The following is a 13,366-nucleotide window of genomic DNA, read 5'->3' as shown; positions in this document are numbered from 1 at the left end:
CGACAAATCAATGTGTACCAGAGGTCATCCGAATGGTAATGGCAACAGCCACTCCCACCAAATCCGAGTTGAACAGACACTGAAATTCCAAATTCCCATTAGTTTAGTCAGGAATTTAAGTTATTAAAGTGAACACTTTTGGGGTTTTGTCTTTCACCATGAGGATTCCCGGCACTCTTATTACTCTTAATGGATATGGCTCGCTTGTCCAGGGAAGATAAGATGCTCTGTCAACATAGCTTTGTGATAATAGAATGAAAAACCATGATTAACTTTAACCATGGTTAGTTTGTGAAACCAGAATTCAGCCCACAGTCCAGTTTTTTCTAGAAAAATAGTAGTTCATTTCTTTCTTTCTGTTGCCTTGGAGGGTGCTGCCGGACAGAATAAGCCAGGATCAAACCAAGACAAAGCAAAGATTTCCCATTTCCCCCCCTTTATTCACAAGTCAGAAGAAATCTTGAGTGTCTGTTATTAAATCACATTGCTGAATAGGGGGACAGAAAGCAATCCTTAGTAGGTCTATTTAGAATCCGACTCAAGCATATTCAGTGGAAAGTCTTCAAGCGTATTCCAGGAAAGTCTTGCCATCTCTGAAATTTCATGTAGAACATCTAGAGCACTTTAGTCAGTAACTCGTTATGAATGTTTTTGTACTGTTGGATTTTAAATGGTTTTAATTATGTTTTATATTGGCGTTTGCCCCTATGTAAGCCGCCCTGAGCCCGCATTGCGGGGAGGGCGGGGTATAAATTGAATTAAATAAATAAATAAATAAATGGCGTGGTTAGTTATGTGACAGGAACCTAGAAGGCTGAGCAGCTAAAGCATAGAACAAAATGCATCTATTTATTGTAAAGTGCACAGTAACTACAAATTAAAAACATTCGTTGAATGTAGATAAAAACAAAGAGGTATCTATGTGTCAACCAAAAGTGACACATTGGTAGACACATGGATGCATGCTGTGAACAGAACAGCAAAGGGCAGAATGGTTGTAGAAGAAGAAGAGATTGGATTTATACCCCGCCCTTCACTACCCAAAGGAGTCTCAGAGCGTCTTACAAACCCCTTTCCCTTCCCCTCCCCACAACAGACACCCTGTGAGGTAGGTGGGGCGGAGAGAGCTCTTGACAGAAACTGCTCGTTTTCAAGGACAGCTCTTATCAGAACTACAGCTTGCCCAAGGTCATCCAGAGGCTGCAAGTGGAGGAGTGGGGAATCAAACCCGGTTTTCCCAGATTAGAGTCCGTGCACGTAACCACTACACCAAACTGGCTCACAAAGTTATCATTGTACAAAGTTATTGAAGTTATCTGTGTACGAAGTTATCATCTCTGTTGGCTGTGGGCTCCTTGACAGCAAAACTTTGTAACTGGTATTTGGAGCGACACTATTCCATTGATTCATGTACAACCTTCCTTGCCTGGAATAGATAGTTTACCTTCTGTGTGTGTCGTTATTGTTATTATTTAGGCCACTGAAGAAGGCCCTCAGGGCCGAAACACATTTGGTCTAGCGGTCATTGCATGCATGACCAATATTTTGGTCTAGCGGTCATTGTATGTGCAACTTACTTTGGTTGCTGTGCATGCTATATCTTAGTGGATGTGATGTGATACCCGCTGCCTCTTTATTTTTATCAGCATTCACCGAATGTTGTTTTTAATCTGTAGCTACTGTGCACCTTACAATAAATAGATGCAGGGGTCATTTCGTAGAAAAAGAGGTGCAGGAGCTCATTAGCATAACTCATTAGCATGACTTATTTGCATGTGCCACACCCCCTGACATCACCGGAAGTGTGTCAGAAGGCAACACCCACCGCTCAGGCTCCACTGGACTCTTTTGGGTTGCTAGCTATCGGTGGGGGGGAACGTGCAGATCTGTCCTCGCAGAGGAGGGAGAGCTTGTACCTGAATAAAACTTGGTCTTAAAGGTGCCACTGGACTGTTTTGGGCCGGGGGGCGGGGGGGGCTCTGTAACTTACCTGGCTGCTTCTTGCTCTGACTGAGGGCTGCTGGGAGCAGGGGGTGGGGCTTGTTGCATGTACCTACCCCCTGGGCCCTTTACTACCGGAGCTCCGCTCCTGTGCGCTCCTGCAGGAAATGACCCCTGAATAGATGTATCTTGTTCTATATTTTATGTTTTAGTTGCTCAGCCTTCTAGGTTCCTGACTTGATTCTCAAGTTGGGTTCCCCCCCCTTGCTGTTTCCTACGGTTAGTAATGAAATCCATCATATCACTATGGCAGTTGTCTTGCTAAGGAAGGACAAATAGGTACCTAGCTATATCTATTGCTGGAAACATCCACAAATGGAAGATCTTTACCTGGAGTTCTAGTTCTTGCAAAAGGTCATTATTTCTGATTATAGCCAAAAAGCCATTTAAAAACTTGCCACACAGATCTGTGGACAATGAAAGGAGCGGTGCGCATTCCTGTTGAATTTCCATCAGCTGGTGTTTTGTCTTGCTTCTCATATCTATCCGCACTGTAGGGAGGGAAACATAAAGGTTTAATTTCAGTCTACGAAGGGGCAAACTATAGGCCTTAAAAATCTGGATGTAGGTATTCAATTTCACTGAAAAGAATCTAGTCAGGTCACCATGTGAGCCCCAATATTAAATGTTACAAGCACATAGTATGACTATAGGAGGACAACTGGTAAAATTAAGTATTTTTTGCTCAGGCACGGTCTCATGTGGATCATCCTATTATGCATGAGCCTGGGAATCCTTGAGCTCAAATGCTTCCTTCCACCCACCTCTGCATATATTATCTAATTAAAGATTGCATCTGTCATTAACCACAAGCTGTGGTTTGCTCTCTTCCATTTTTCTGCTGTTCCTTCCAAATCATGCCAGAGAGCTTTTGAGTTTCTAAAAATCTTGACTAATGAGATTTTAGTGGAATGCTTTATTTCCCCCCAAAAAACTGAAGTTACTTGTATTCAGCCTGTAAAATGGGGTGGGGTATAACAAACTCAAGTGTGGCCCCGGTCACACGGAGCATTAGCCACGCTATAGAGACGGAAGATAGGCGGATTTTCCGGGCGCGATCACAGCACGACATCTGGGAAGCGTAGAGCTCCTGTGGCGAACCCGAGGCTTCCCACCAAAGATGCAGGGTAAAAAACTAGTACCTCGGAGGTACTAGTTTCCGGAAACCGCGGGGCAAGGGCGGGTGCCTGATCGCGTTTCCAGTGGAATCCCGTGGCATCTGGTGCCCGCCCATGTCCCGTCGCAGAGAAGGTTGTTGTTTTTAAAAGTCTCCACAGGATGCGCACAAGCACCCAACGGTGCAAGCGCATACTTGGGTTTAAAAAAACACAACAACCCCGTTTGCCACGGCAGCGCCGTTTCTTTGCCGCGCCATCTGATCGGCACCTCCCCTGGCTCCCCCCCCAACCACCGGACGTCGGTGGGACGTGTGATCCCGCGGCCGCACGGTAGTTCGCTCCGGGGCAAACAGCCACGCCTCCCCACTGCGATATCCGGCCCGTGTGACCGGGGCCTCTATCTACTTATTCAAAAGTCTAAGGATAACATTTTTTAATTGGACCCAAGGCTTTATTCAGCATCTGACCAGTACTTGTCACGTTCGATTTCCTAGACTACCTCCAGTTTCCTCATGTTCTTTTCTTCTCCTCCACCTTTTAACTCCAGTAACACAGAATTTATTTATGTTCTCCACAGCCAGTGATATCCATTACATTCTCCACCTCCAGTTTGAATGGCAGGCATCTTTTATAGGGGGCAGGGAAGGAGAGATTTGACCCTTTTTAAAAAGTTTTGGTTTTAACTGAAAATTATTTTTAACTCGTTGTAAGCTGCCTTGAACAACAAGGAAAGGTAGGATATAAATGATTTAACAATATAAAGGATTAAAAAAAAGATTTTACCTGCATCAGATTGATATCCAGGTTTGCATGAACCTGAAAGGAATCATAAATGGGAAAATTTGACATATTGACAGTACGAATACCATGAAGTGTCATTACATTAATGGATAATTTTCTCGCAGTATAATATCACCTCTGTGAATGTCTGGGATTGTCAGTTTTCACCAAGAAACTGTTTTACCTCACTCTAATGCTGTGTTTCATTCTGTTGTAAAGGAAACTTGAAGGTCTAAGTGCCCAGAATTTTTTCAGCAAAGGAGGGAAATTTGTTAGTACATGTTTTGAAAGATAAAACAGATAAAACACAAATGGGGAACATAAGTGTTTTTGGTGGTAGAATGGGTAGTAGCTTGTCCACCTGATGGGACAAAGCAAATGCTGGAAATCCTGCAAAGTCCTGCAAGGCAAGATGCAGCATCTGGAATTGTTTTCTTTTTATTTAAGAATTTCCCCTGTTAACTCTTTGCAACAGAGGTTAGGGATTGTTGGAGATTGTATTAGGAAGCTTCACCAGATAATTACACTAAATGTGAAAGGTTTAAATAATCCCAATTCTAAAAAAGCAATGTAATTAATCACTTAAGCAAAAGAAAGGTAACATATATTGTGTAGAGGTAACTGTTTTGGCCCGGTGCCTTGCCTAAGAACAGTAAAGTATTCTTCAGGGCTCACAGGGGAGGGCATTCCAAAGATGAGGTAGTACTACTGGGAAAGCCCTGTCTTTGGGCACCTCCAGCCTCAGCTCTGCAAGCAGCGGCGCAGAGAGATGGGCATGAGAAAAAAAATCTTAACTGGCAGCCTGAAAGAGGTGGTACTTTAAGTACCCTGACCCCAAGCCATTTAGCACCTTTAAAGGGAAGAACAAGCACTAAAGTGTTCCTGAAAATACAGGCATCCAGTGAAGATCTTATAGCACAGGGCTGATAGAATTGCTGTATCCAGGGCCTGACAAGTCGCATTTTGTACCCATTGAAGTTTTTATACTTTCAGCTTTAACCCTTGCTCTTACATTTAACAGGCCTGTGAATAGTTTAAACAATTTAGGCTTGGAAGAACATGTGTGTTTTATGTCCATTTATTTAGAATATATTTTTGTACACTCTGAACTCATTTTTCCTGTACCCTCATTCTCTGAACCACGTTCAAGTCATTTAAACCTTTAAAAAATATATATTAGCCCATTTATCAGTGTGTAAGATTGCTTTCCTAATACGCTGGCCATAATACAGCCAGGGTGTATCAGCCAGCAACCTCTGCCTTTAGGTTGAAGGGCAAAGAGGTGCTGGTGCTAGGGCCACCCAGGATACAGCGTCAAAAGGCCCTAGAATCTACTGCAGCCAAATGCCCCTCTGCAAAAACAGGGCGAACACTCTATCCCCCTTGTGAATATCATAAAGCATGCATGCACGCACGATGTCATCTTCCACCATTACAACTGATCCCCAGACAACACAGATCAGTTCCCCTGGAGAAAATGGCTGCTTTGGGAGTGGACTCTATGGCACATGGTACCCTGCTGAGGTCTCCTCCCTCCCCAAATGCTGGTCTCTCCACGCTCCACCCCCCAAATCTCCAGGTATTTCCCAACCCAGAGATGGCAACTCTAATCTATATGTAAGTATGAAACAAAGCTGCTCAAATATGCTTACGGAAAGTTTGTGTTCGGTCATCTGGAAAGATTGAAACACCTGTGTGTGGAGGAGCAAACAGAAAGAGGACAAACCACTATTAAATAATTTGTTTGAAAATTTTTAGTTGTGAACTTTTTAGAGGTTTTTTAAAAAAATTAATAATGTTTAAATTTGGAAAGATCACTTGAGCACGGTCCCGAACAGGTGTAGCATAGTGACTGATGTCCACAAGGCTGTGCAACAGAGGTTAGGGATTGTTGGAGATTGTATTAGGAAGCTTCACCAGATAATTATACTAAATGTGAAAGGTTTAAATAATCCCCCATGGTGGCTCCCCAAGAAATGCGGGTTGTAAGTAACAGCATTGTTGTACTCTCTTCCAGGAACAAAGCAAAGAAGGACTCAAACATTGTGTGTGAATAGGCCCACGCCGCCCACATCCTTCTCCACAATGACTACTCACACACACAGTATCTCACCTCTACAGCAACATCTCCCTGAACCTGTCTTTAATCCTTTCTGTTTGTCCCTTCTCTTCCAATTGGTCTTCTGCCCATTCTGCCATCTCCTGGCTGTTTCCCGTGGCCCCTCAGATGTTCCAGCTGCCTTGCCTCTTTCTGTACTCCAAATCCTGTCCTCCATACATGGAGACACAACTGTGCCATTGGAATGAAAGGGCATAACGTAGTTTGGCCATTCACAATTAGTTAACTTTATTTTTAGCTCCCACTAAAATTATCCCTGGATTGGTGTTCAAATTGGATTAGTTCGATGAGACCATAACAGACTACAGCAACACCTTCCTCTGACCGAGATCCAGGATCACCTGCTTAGATAGGGTGACCATATTTTGAAAAGCAAAAAAGAATATATTTCCCAACTGACTATGACAAATCTCATTTTAAATACCCCTCCTATTTAAGCTGAAGCTTGCCTCTGCTGGGGGACTATATAGGGTTGCCAAGTCGTTCTGACTCACCGGCGGGCGAGCGTTGCTTCGGTCCGGGAGCTGCCGAGAGGTGCGTGCGTGCGTGCCGCCAGAACGTCACAGGAAGTGATACACAACGTAGAGCACGTTGGGGGCATGGCCCCAATCGTTGGAGGGAAAACCATAGAGTTTTCCCTCCAACGATTGGGGCCACGCCCCCAACATGCTCTACGTGGTTGCATCACTTCCTGTGACGCACCCACGCTGTGCTTCGGAGGGCAGGGTTCCCCCCAGGGCCCAATTCTGCAGCGGCGGAAATCGGGCCTCCAAAGCAGGGGTTTACCCGCCACCCGCCCCCACTTAGCAGCCCTAGGACTATAAGGCAAAACAGGCTCAGCCTCCCAACCCAAAAAGAGGACATTTTTGTCAATTTTTTTTAAAAGACACCAAAAGTGGATGGACACAAAAAAGAGGGCATGTCCTCTAAAAAGGACAACTGGTAGCCCTAGCTTAGAAGATGCCTCTACTTCTTTGTAGCTAATGATAGTGGGCTATGGGTTTCAAAGTATCTTACCCAAGGATCCTTCTCTGATTAGTAATCGTTTGACTCTGAATGCCAGGGCGCAGGCCTTGGGGACGATTACTGCTTTCTTGCTGTCTCTGAGGCCCTAGAATGAAACAGAGTTTGCTCAGTATATTGCTCAAGATATTGTTTCTCTTGTAGACTCAGTGCAGACATAACATGAAATCATGATTTACTTTAACTGTGGTTAGTTTATGAAACCAGAATTCGGCTCACAGCCACTCAAATCCTGTTTCCTCATCTTCACTGTGACCAGAAATCTAACCAGGCAACAAGCCAGGATGATGTCAAAGAGGTCCGTGTTCATAACAACACAAAACCATACTTGAGTCTCTGGTTGATGAACCAACTGGTTTCAAATCCTATCTAATGGTTTGACAGATCCTATCTAACCATAGTGGTATGGCCTGTGTTCAGACAATCACATTAACTACAGCTGGTTTAATCAAACCAGGGCTTTGCATTATGTCCAAACCAAACCTTTCTCTCCAGTTTCTGGCACACAAACACGAATCTGACCGTAAATTTCATTTTGAGGCGGAGTTCAGCGAGGACGCTGCCTTCTGTTTTGCTGGAGTCTCTAAACTCGGCCGCTTCCACAGTCTCGACTGTCTCAGTGATGATGTACAGATCCCTTTGGAACTTCTCTGACTGCTTAATAAGCGGGTGATCCAAGTTGATTTTGCTATAGGAAAAGATAGGAATCCACTGTACAACAACAGAGCATTTATATAAACACTAAGAGTACTGCAAGATTAGGCAGAAGACAGAAGGTTCACTCTCCAAGCAACTTCCAGTGCAATCCTACGCAGAATTCATTTACTTCAGACTCAATTTAGTGCAGGGGTCCCCGACTTTTTTGGGGCCTGTGGGCACCTTGGGAATTCTGAGACAGGGTGGTGCGCACAACCACAAAATGGCCACACTGTGGGAGGTGGAGCCAGCCATAAAATAGCCACTGCAGCAAGCAGAAACACACAAGGAAAGCTCAAATACAGGGGATAAGAAGAGTAATTTTTAAAAAGAGGAGAGAATAAAAATAAACACTACAGTGGCAGCTTGCGCTGAAACCATGTTATTTTAACTAATCTGTGTGGTCAATCAGATCCTCAACACTAATCAGAAGCTGGGCAGTAGCCCCACCTGGTCATGCCCACTTTCTAAAAACACTTGGGGGGCACCAGAAAGGGTGTCTGTCCACAGGCACTGCATTGGGGACCCCCATTTCCGCACTAGACCTTAAATCCTGGTTCAACCCTGTCCCCAAACTTACATTCTACACTAAACGCAAGTTCATCCCTGTAATTATCTCGGGGTATTTTTACATAAGAACATAAGAGAAGCCAATGTTGGATCAGGCCAGTGGCCCATCCAGTCCAACACTCTGTCACACAGTGGCCAAAAACACCAGGTGCCATCAGGAGGTCCAGCAGTGGGGCCAGGACACTAGAAGCCCTCCCACTCTTGCCCCCCCCCCAGCACCAAGAATACAGAGCATCCCTTGCCCCAGACAGAGAGTTCCTTTCTATCCCTTGGGGCCACTGATGGACCTCTGCTCCATATGCATATCTAATTCCCTCTTGAAGCTGTCCATGTAGCCGCCGCCACCTCTTGTGGCAATGAATTCCATGTGTTAATCACTCTTTGGGTGAAGAATTCTACACTAAACGTGAGGTCACCCCTGTAATTATCTCGGGGTATTTTTACATTCTACACTACACTCGAGTTTACCCCTGTAATTATCTCGGGTATTTTTTGTTTCCATATTACACTGAGGTCACCCCGGTTTCGCCCCACACTTGTCCCGGGATAAACGGATGCTGTTATAACCAGGGATAAATGCGAGGTATTGTGTTACGAGTTGAGCTCAGATAAAACCAGGGATGAGATCCAAGTGCAAACTCTATGCAGGACTGCAGTGTAAAGAGAGCCCTCCTCCGAAGCAGAGGGCGGGGTAAAGAAGGGGGCGGGGCTTCACCACGTGACTGCCCCGCCCCCTAGAGGTTCTCTTCCGGAGCTCCGTACCTGAGAGCTCCCCCCCGACTAGAGCCCTGGCCCTCCTCCTCCAGTGCTGCTATAATCACTTTCTTATCCTACCCAGTAAATCCACTGGGTCAGCTTCTCTCCTCTCTCACTTTTGGGTGAAGAAGTTGCACAGACATTTGCTCAGGGTGGGAAAACGACACCACTGGCACCCTTTCCCTCCTCGCTCACACCTGCACTCTTGCTCTGGATGGGAAAGGCCCATACTATGGATTGCTTTCCCCTGCCTCAAAGCGGCTATTTACCTCTCCCAAGGAAAACAAAGCAGTAACCATTCATTTTTCCTCTGCAGGGCAAGTTGTAAGGGAGTGGGGATACTCTGCTTTGGCAAAACAGCAGAGGACGGGTTTTCACAATGGGTCACTGCAGACCTGCATCATTCCGTGATTGGCTCCATCTGCCAAGCTGGCATTTTGTGACCGATAGCTCTAGAGGCTCTTGAAGAAAGCCTTGGAGAAAATTAAGCAACCTAACATGAAGTCTGTCCTCAGTGATATATGATGTATGTTTCAGAGTCCAGTACATATAGATCTTTTTACAGTGTATGGCCTCTGTATTGACAGCCATTGTGGGATAGTGGTTAGAGTACTAGATTAGGATCTGGGAGATCCATATTCAGATCCTTGCTCTGCCATCAAGCAGAGTTGGTGGGTGATCTTGGGCCAGTCACTCTCTCAGCCTAAACTACTTCACAGGGCCATTCTCAGGTAGGGATGCCAGCCTCCAGGTGGGACCTGGGGATCCCCTGGAATTACAGCTCATCTGCAGACGACAGAGATCAGTTCCCCTGGAGAAAATGGCTGCTTTGGAGGGTGGACTCTGTGGTACATTATACCCCACTGGGGTCACTGTCCTCTCCAGGCTCCATCCCCAAATCTCCAGGAGTTTCCCAACCTGGATCTGGAAACCCTAGCCCCCAGGGGGGATGTGGCAACCCTAGATCCGAACCTAAGCTAGGGATGCCAGCCTCCTGGTGGGACCTGGGGATCCCCTGGAATTACAGCTCATCTTTAGACTACAGAGATCAGTTCCCCTGGAGAAAATGGATGCTTTTGGAGGGTGGACTCTATGGCATGGTGCCCCACTAGGATCACTGTCCTCCCCAGGCTCAACCCCCAAATCTCCAGGGGTTTTCCCACCTGGATCTGGCAGACCTCCCACCCATTCCCTGCTGGTGGCCAGGGGGGACCTGACAACCCTATTCTGAGTGGGGGGAAATGGGGAAAGGTGAGCCAAGTCCGCCAGTCTGATCTCCTTGGAGGAATGGCAGGAGAAAACTGGGATACATGGACAGAATTTCTTGCTTCCCCTCTATTTTGTGCTTTGGGATTAGTTAGCATGCAGAGCCTCAGAGCAGCATTTCTCCACATTCCTCCCTGATGGGGAATAAGAAGTTTAAAGCAGCAGTTCCCAGTCTTTTCAGTATGGTGACCCACATGTCAAAATCTACTTGGTATGGTGACCCATCCAGGACTGGCCCACGATCTTTTGGTGCCCTAGGCAAACTATGACCTTGGTACCAATCTAGTTCAGTATTCCATTCATCTACATTAACAATCAAGATGTTTTTGAGGAACCAATGAACATCACACAAAGGGTGCAGCTGCCCCCACTAGGAGCCACAAGCAAGTGGCGTTCTGACATACACAACATTTGCGTATGGAGGTTACATTCCAGCCTTTAACCACCCACTCGTCCTCCATTATTCCCTCCAACCCCCCCTAAATTTCTAGGAGGACACGTTTTAATTGATCAGCATGCATATGCAGTGAAGAAGAAATACCGACTACTGTATGACATGCAAGACCCTGTTTCCAGGGTCAGATCTTGGTTTCAAAGTATACAAAAGAGCAATAGAAAAGGCAGGGGTGGCCCTTAGGAAGGGCTGACCCATGACCTGCTTTCACAGGCTTTCCGACCCACTTTTGACATCCCGATCCACAGGTTGGGAAACACTGGTATAAAGGGCTGTTTTGGAGACCTCAGAAACAGAGCGAATCAATGAAAGTGGTGGTGAGAGCATTTTCAGTTGTCTCCAGGTTTTGGTTGGGTATTTGAAGTGGATCAAGATGGGTAGCTGTGTTAGTCTGTCTGTAGCAGTAGAAAAGAGCAAGAGTCCAGTAGCACCTTAAAGATTAACAAAGTTTGTGGCAGGGGATAAAGGTTTTGTGAGTCACTGCTCACTTCTAGCCACGTTAGTGTGTCTGTAGCAGTAGAAAAGAGCAAGAGTCCAGTAGCATCTTAAAGACAAAAAAAAAATGTGGCAGGATATGAGCTTTTGTGAGTCACTGAAGTGAACAGTGACATACGAAAGCTCCCCCCTCCCGCCACACTTTTTGTTAGTTTTTAAAGGTGCTTCTGGACTCTTGCTCTTTTCTACTATTCGAGGTGGATGTCCACACAGTTGTTCTCTTCCAGCTTACCTCTTTCCATGTAGAGAATCGAGAACTTGGCGACTGATGTGCCGCTTTTTCACTTTCACAGACCTTGCATGAGACGTGCTGGAACTGCTCTTAATTTCCACAGTTGCCAGGTCAATAGCCGCAGTCACATCCCCCTCTAATTTTCCATCCACGTGGTCCACAATAGTGAATGAGTCCGAATCATAGATATCTAGGGAGAGAAGTGGAGAAAACCTGTGATGAGGAAAAGAACCTTCAGTGGGAAGGTAACAGTGTTCCGTGCGCCTTGGTGTTTAGTCATGCCGGCCACATGACCACGGAAACGTCTTCGGACAGCACTGGCTCTTCGGCTTTGAAACGGAGATGAGCACCACAACCCTAGAGTCGGATTCGACTGGCTTTCTAGCAAGGGAACCTTTACCTTTACCTTACAGAGAATTGTAATGGGTAGGGAGGATATCTGAGGAACAGAATAGGAAAAGCATTATAAAAGAAACCTATCTTATTACAGAAAGGAAAAGGGGCTGAGCAGATCATGCTTATGAAGGAAAACAAAAACTGGTGAAACAAACTCTGTTGCCAAATGTGAAAGAGCTGGTGAGCACACAATTTGGTTTAAAATTCACCAGGACTTGAAGTCAAGATTTCCAAGATCCTAATATAAACACCCTACTACTGCACCATGTGTAAGTTACTCCTGTGGCAGATCCTTGGAGCTGTTTCAGGTTGGGGAAATGGTGGTGGGTGTGGGTGCGTTCCCCTTTCGGACACGGCATGGTCCCAAACTGAATTGAGACCACGTGTTCTTAGGAACTGAATTTGTAACATGTGCGGTTCTCAGTAACCTTGTTTTGGTTGAGCCCAGGTATGCTTAATTAAAACAAATGTACATTATTTATTCCCACCTCTTCTCCCTTTGTTGTCTTCCTTGTGTCGAATTTTTGAATGTAAACTTTTTGAGGAAGGGATGTGTGTTCTGGAACTCTATAAAGCATCGTGCATACTGATGGAACTGTTGTTGTTAAGTCGCACAGTCGAGTCCGACTCTTCGCGACCCTATGGACCAGATCATGCCAGGCCCTCCTGTCTTCCACCGTCCTCCAGAGTTTGCTCAATTTCATGTTCGTTGCATCTATGACACTCTAACCATCTCATCCTTTGCCGTCCCCGTCTTCTTTGACCTTCAATCTTTCCCAGCATCAGGGTCTTCTCCAGTGAGTGCTCCCTTCTCATTTGGTGGCCAAAGTATTTGAGCTTCAGTTTCATCATCTGGCCTTCCAGGGAACAGTCAGGGTTGATTTCTTTTAGGATTGACTGATTTGATCTTCTTGCAGTCCAAGGGACTCTCAAGAGTCTTCTCCAGCACCATAGTTCAAAAGAATCTATTATTCGGCGCTCGGTTCTCATTTGGTGGCCAAAGTATTTGAGCTTCAGTTTCATCATCTGGCCTTCCAGGGAACAGTCAGGGTTGATTTCTTTTAGGATTGACTGATTTGATCTTCTTGCAGTCCAAGGGACTCTCAAGAGTCTTCTCCAGCACCATAGTTCAAAAAAATCTATTCTTCGGTGCTCGGCCTTCCTTATAGTCCAACTCTCGCAGCCATACATGACTACTGGGAATACCATTGCTTTGACCATGTGGACTTTTGTTGGCAGGGTGATGTCTCTACTTTTTATCATGCTGTTTAGGTTCGCCATCGCTTTCCTCCCAAGGAGCAGGCGTCTTTTAATTTCATGGCTGCTGTTACAGTCTGCGGTGATCTGGGATCCCAGGTATGTGAAGTCTGTCACTACTTCCACGACTTCCTGTTGGATCCCAAGCATAAAAAACAACTCCACGTTGCAAAGCAAGTAAGGTTTATTTCAAAGCGTTGGTT

General features: G+C 45.6%; 1 protein-coding gene across 1 annotated transcript in view; it reads right to left on the bottom strand.

Moving 5' to 3' along the window:
• The window catches only part of GSDMA (gasdermin A), a 36,082-nt gene that overhangs the window by 11,395 nt on the left and 11,321 nt on the right, over positions 1-13,366 (bottom strand). The window contains exons 3-8 of the mRNA XM_015423524.1: positions 11,511-11,700; positions 7,564-7,729; positions 7,036-7,129; positions 5,552-5,590; positions 3,903-3,935; positions 2,332-2,492 (exon numbers count right to left, since the gene is read on the bottom strand). Of these exons, the coding sequence (XP_015279010.1) occupies positions 2,332-2,492; positions 3,903-3,935; positions 5,552-5,590; positions 7,036-7,129; positions 7,564-7,729; positions 11,511-11,700 (683 nt within the window). The remainder of the gene's footprint in view (positions 1-2,331; positions 2,493-3,902; positions 3,936-5,551; positions 5,591-7,035; positions 7,130-7,563; positions 7,730-11,510; positions 11,701-13,366) is intronic.

The sequence above is a fragment of the Gekko japonicus genome, unplaced genomic scaffold, assembly GCF_001447785.1.
Source record: "Gekko japonicus isolate JY-2015 unplaced genomic scaffold, Gekko_japonicus_V1.1 scaffold2928, whole genome shotgun sequence".
NCBI lineage: Eukaryota > Metazoa > Chordata > Lepidosauria > Squamata > Gekkonidae > Gekko > Gekko japonicus.
This window is presented reverse-complemented; position numbering and strand designations above follow the sequence as displayed.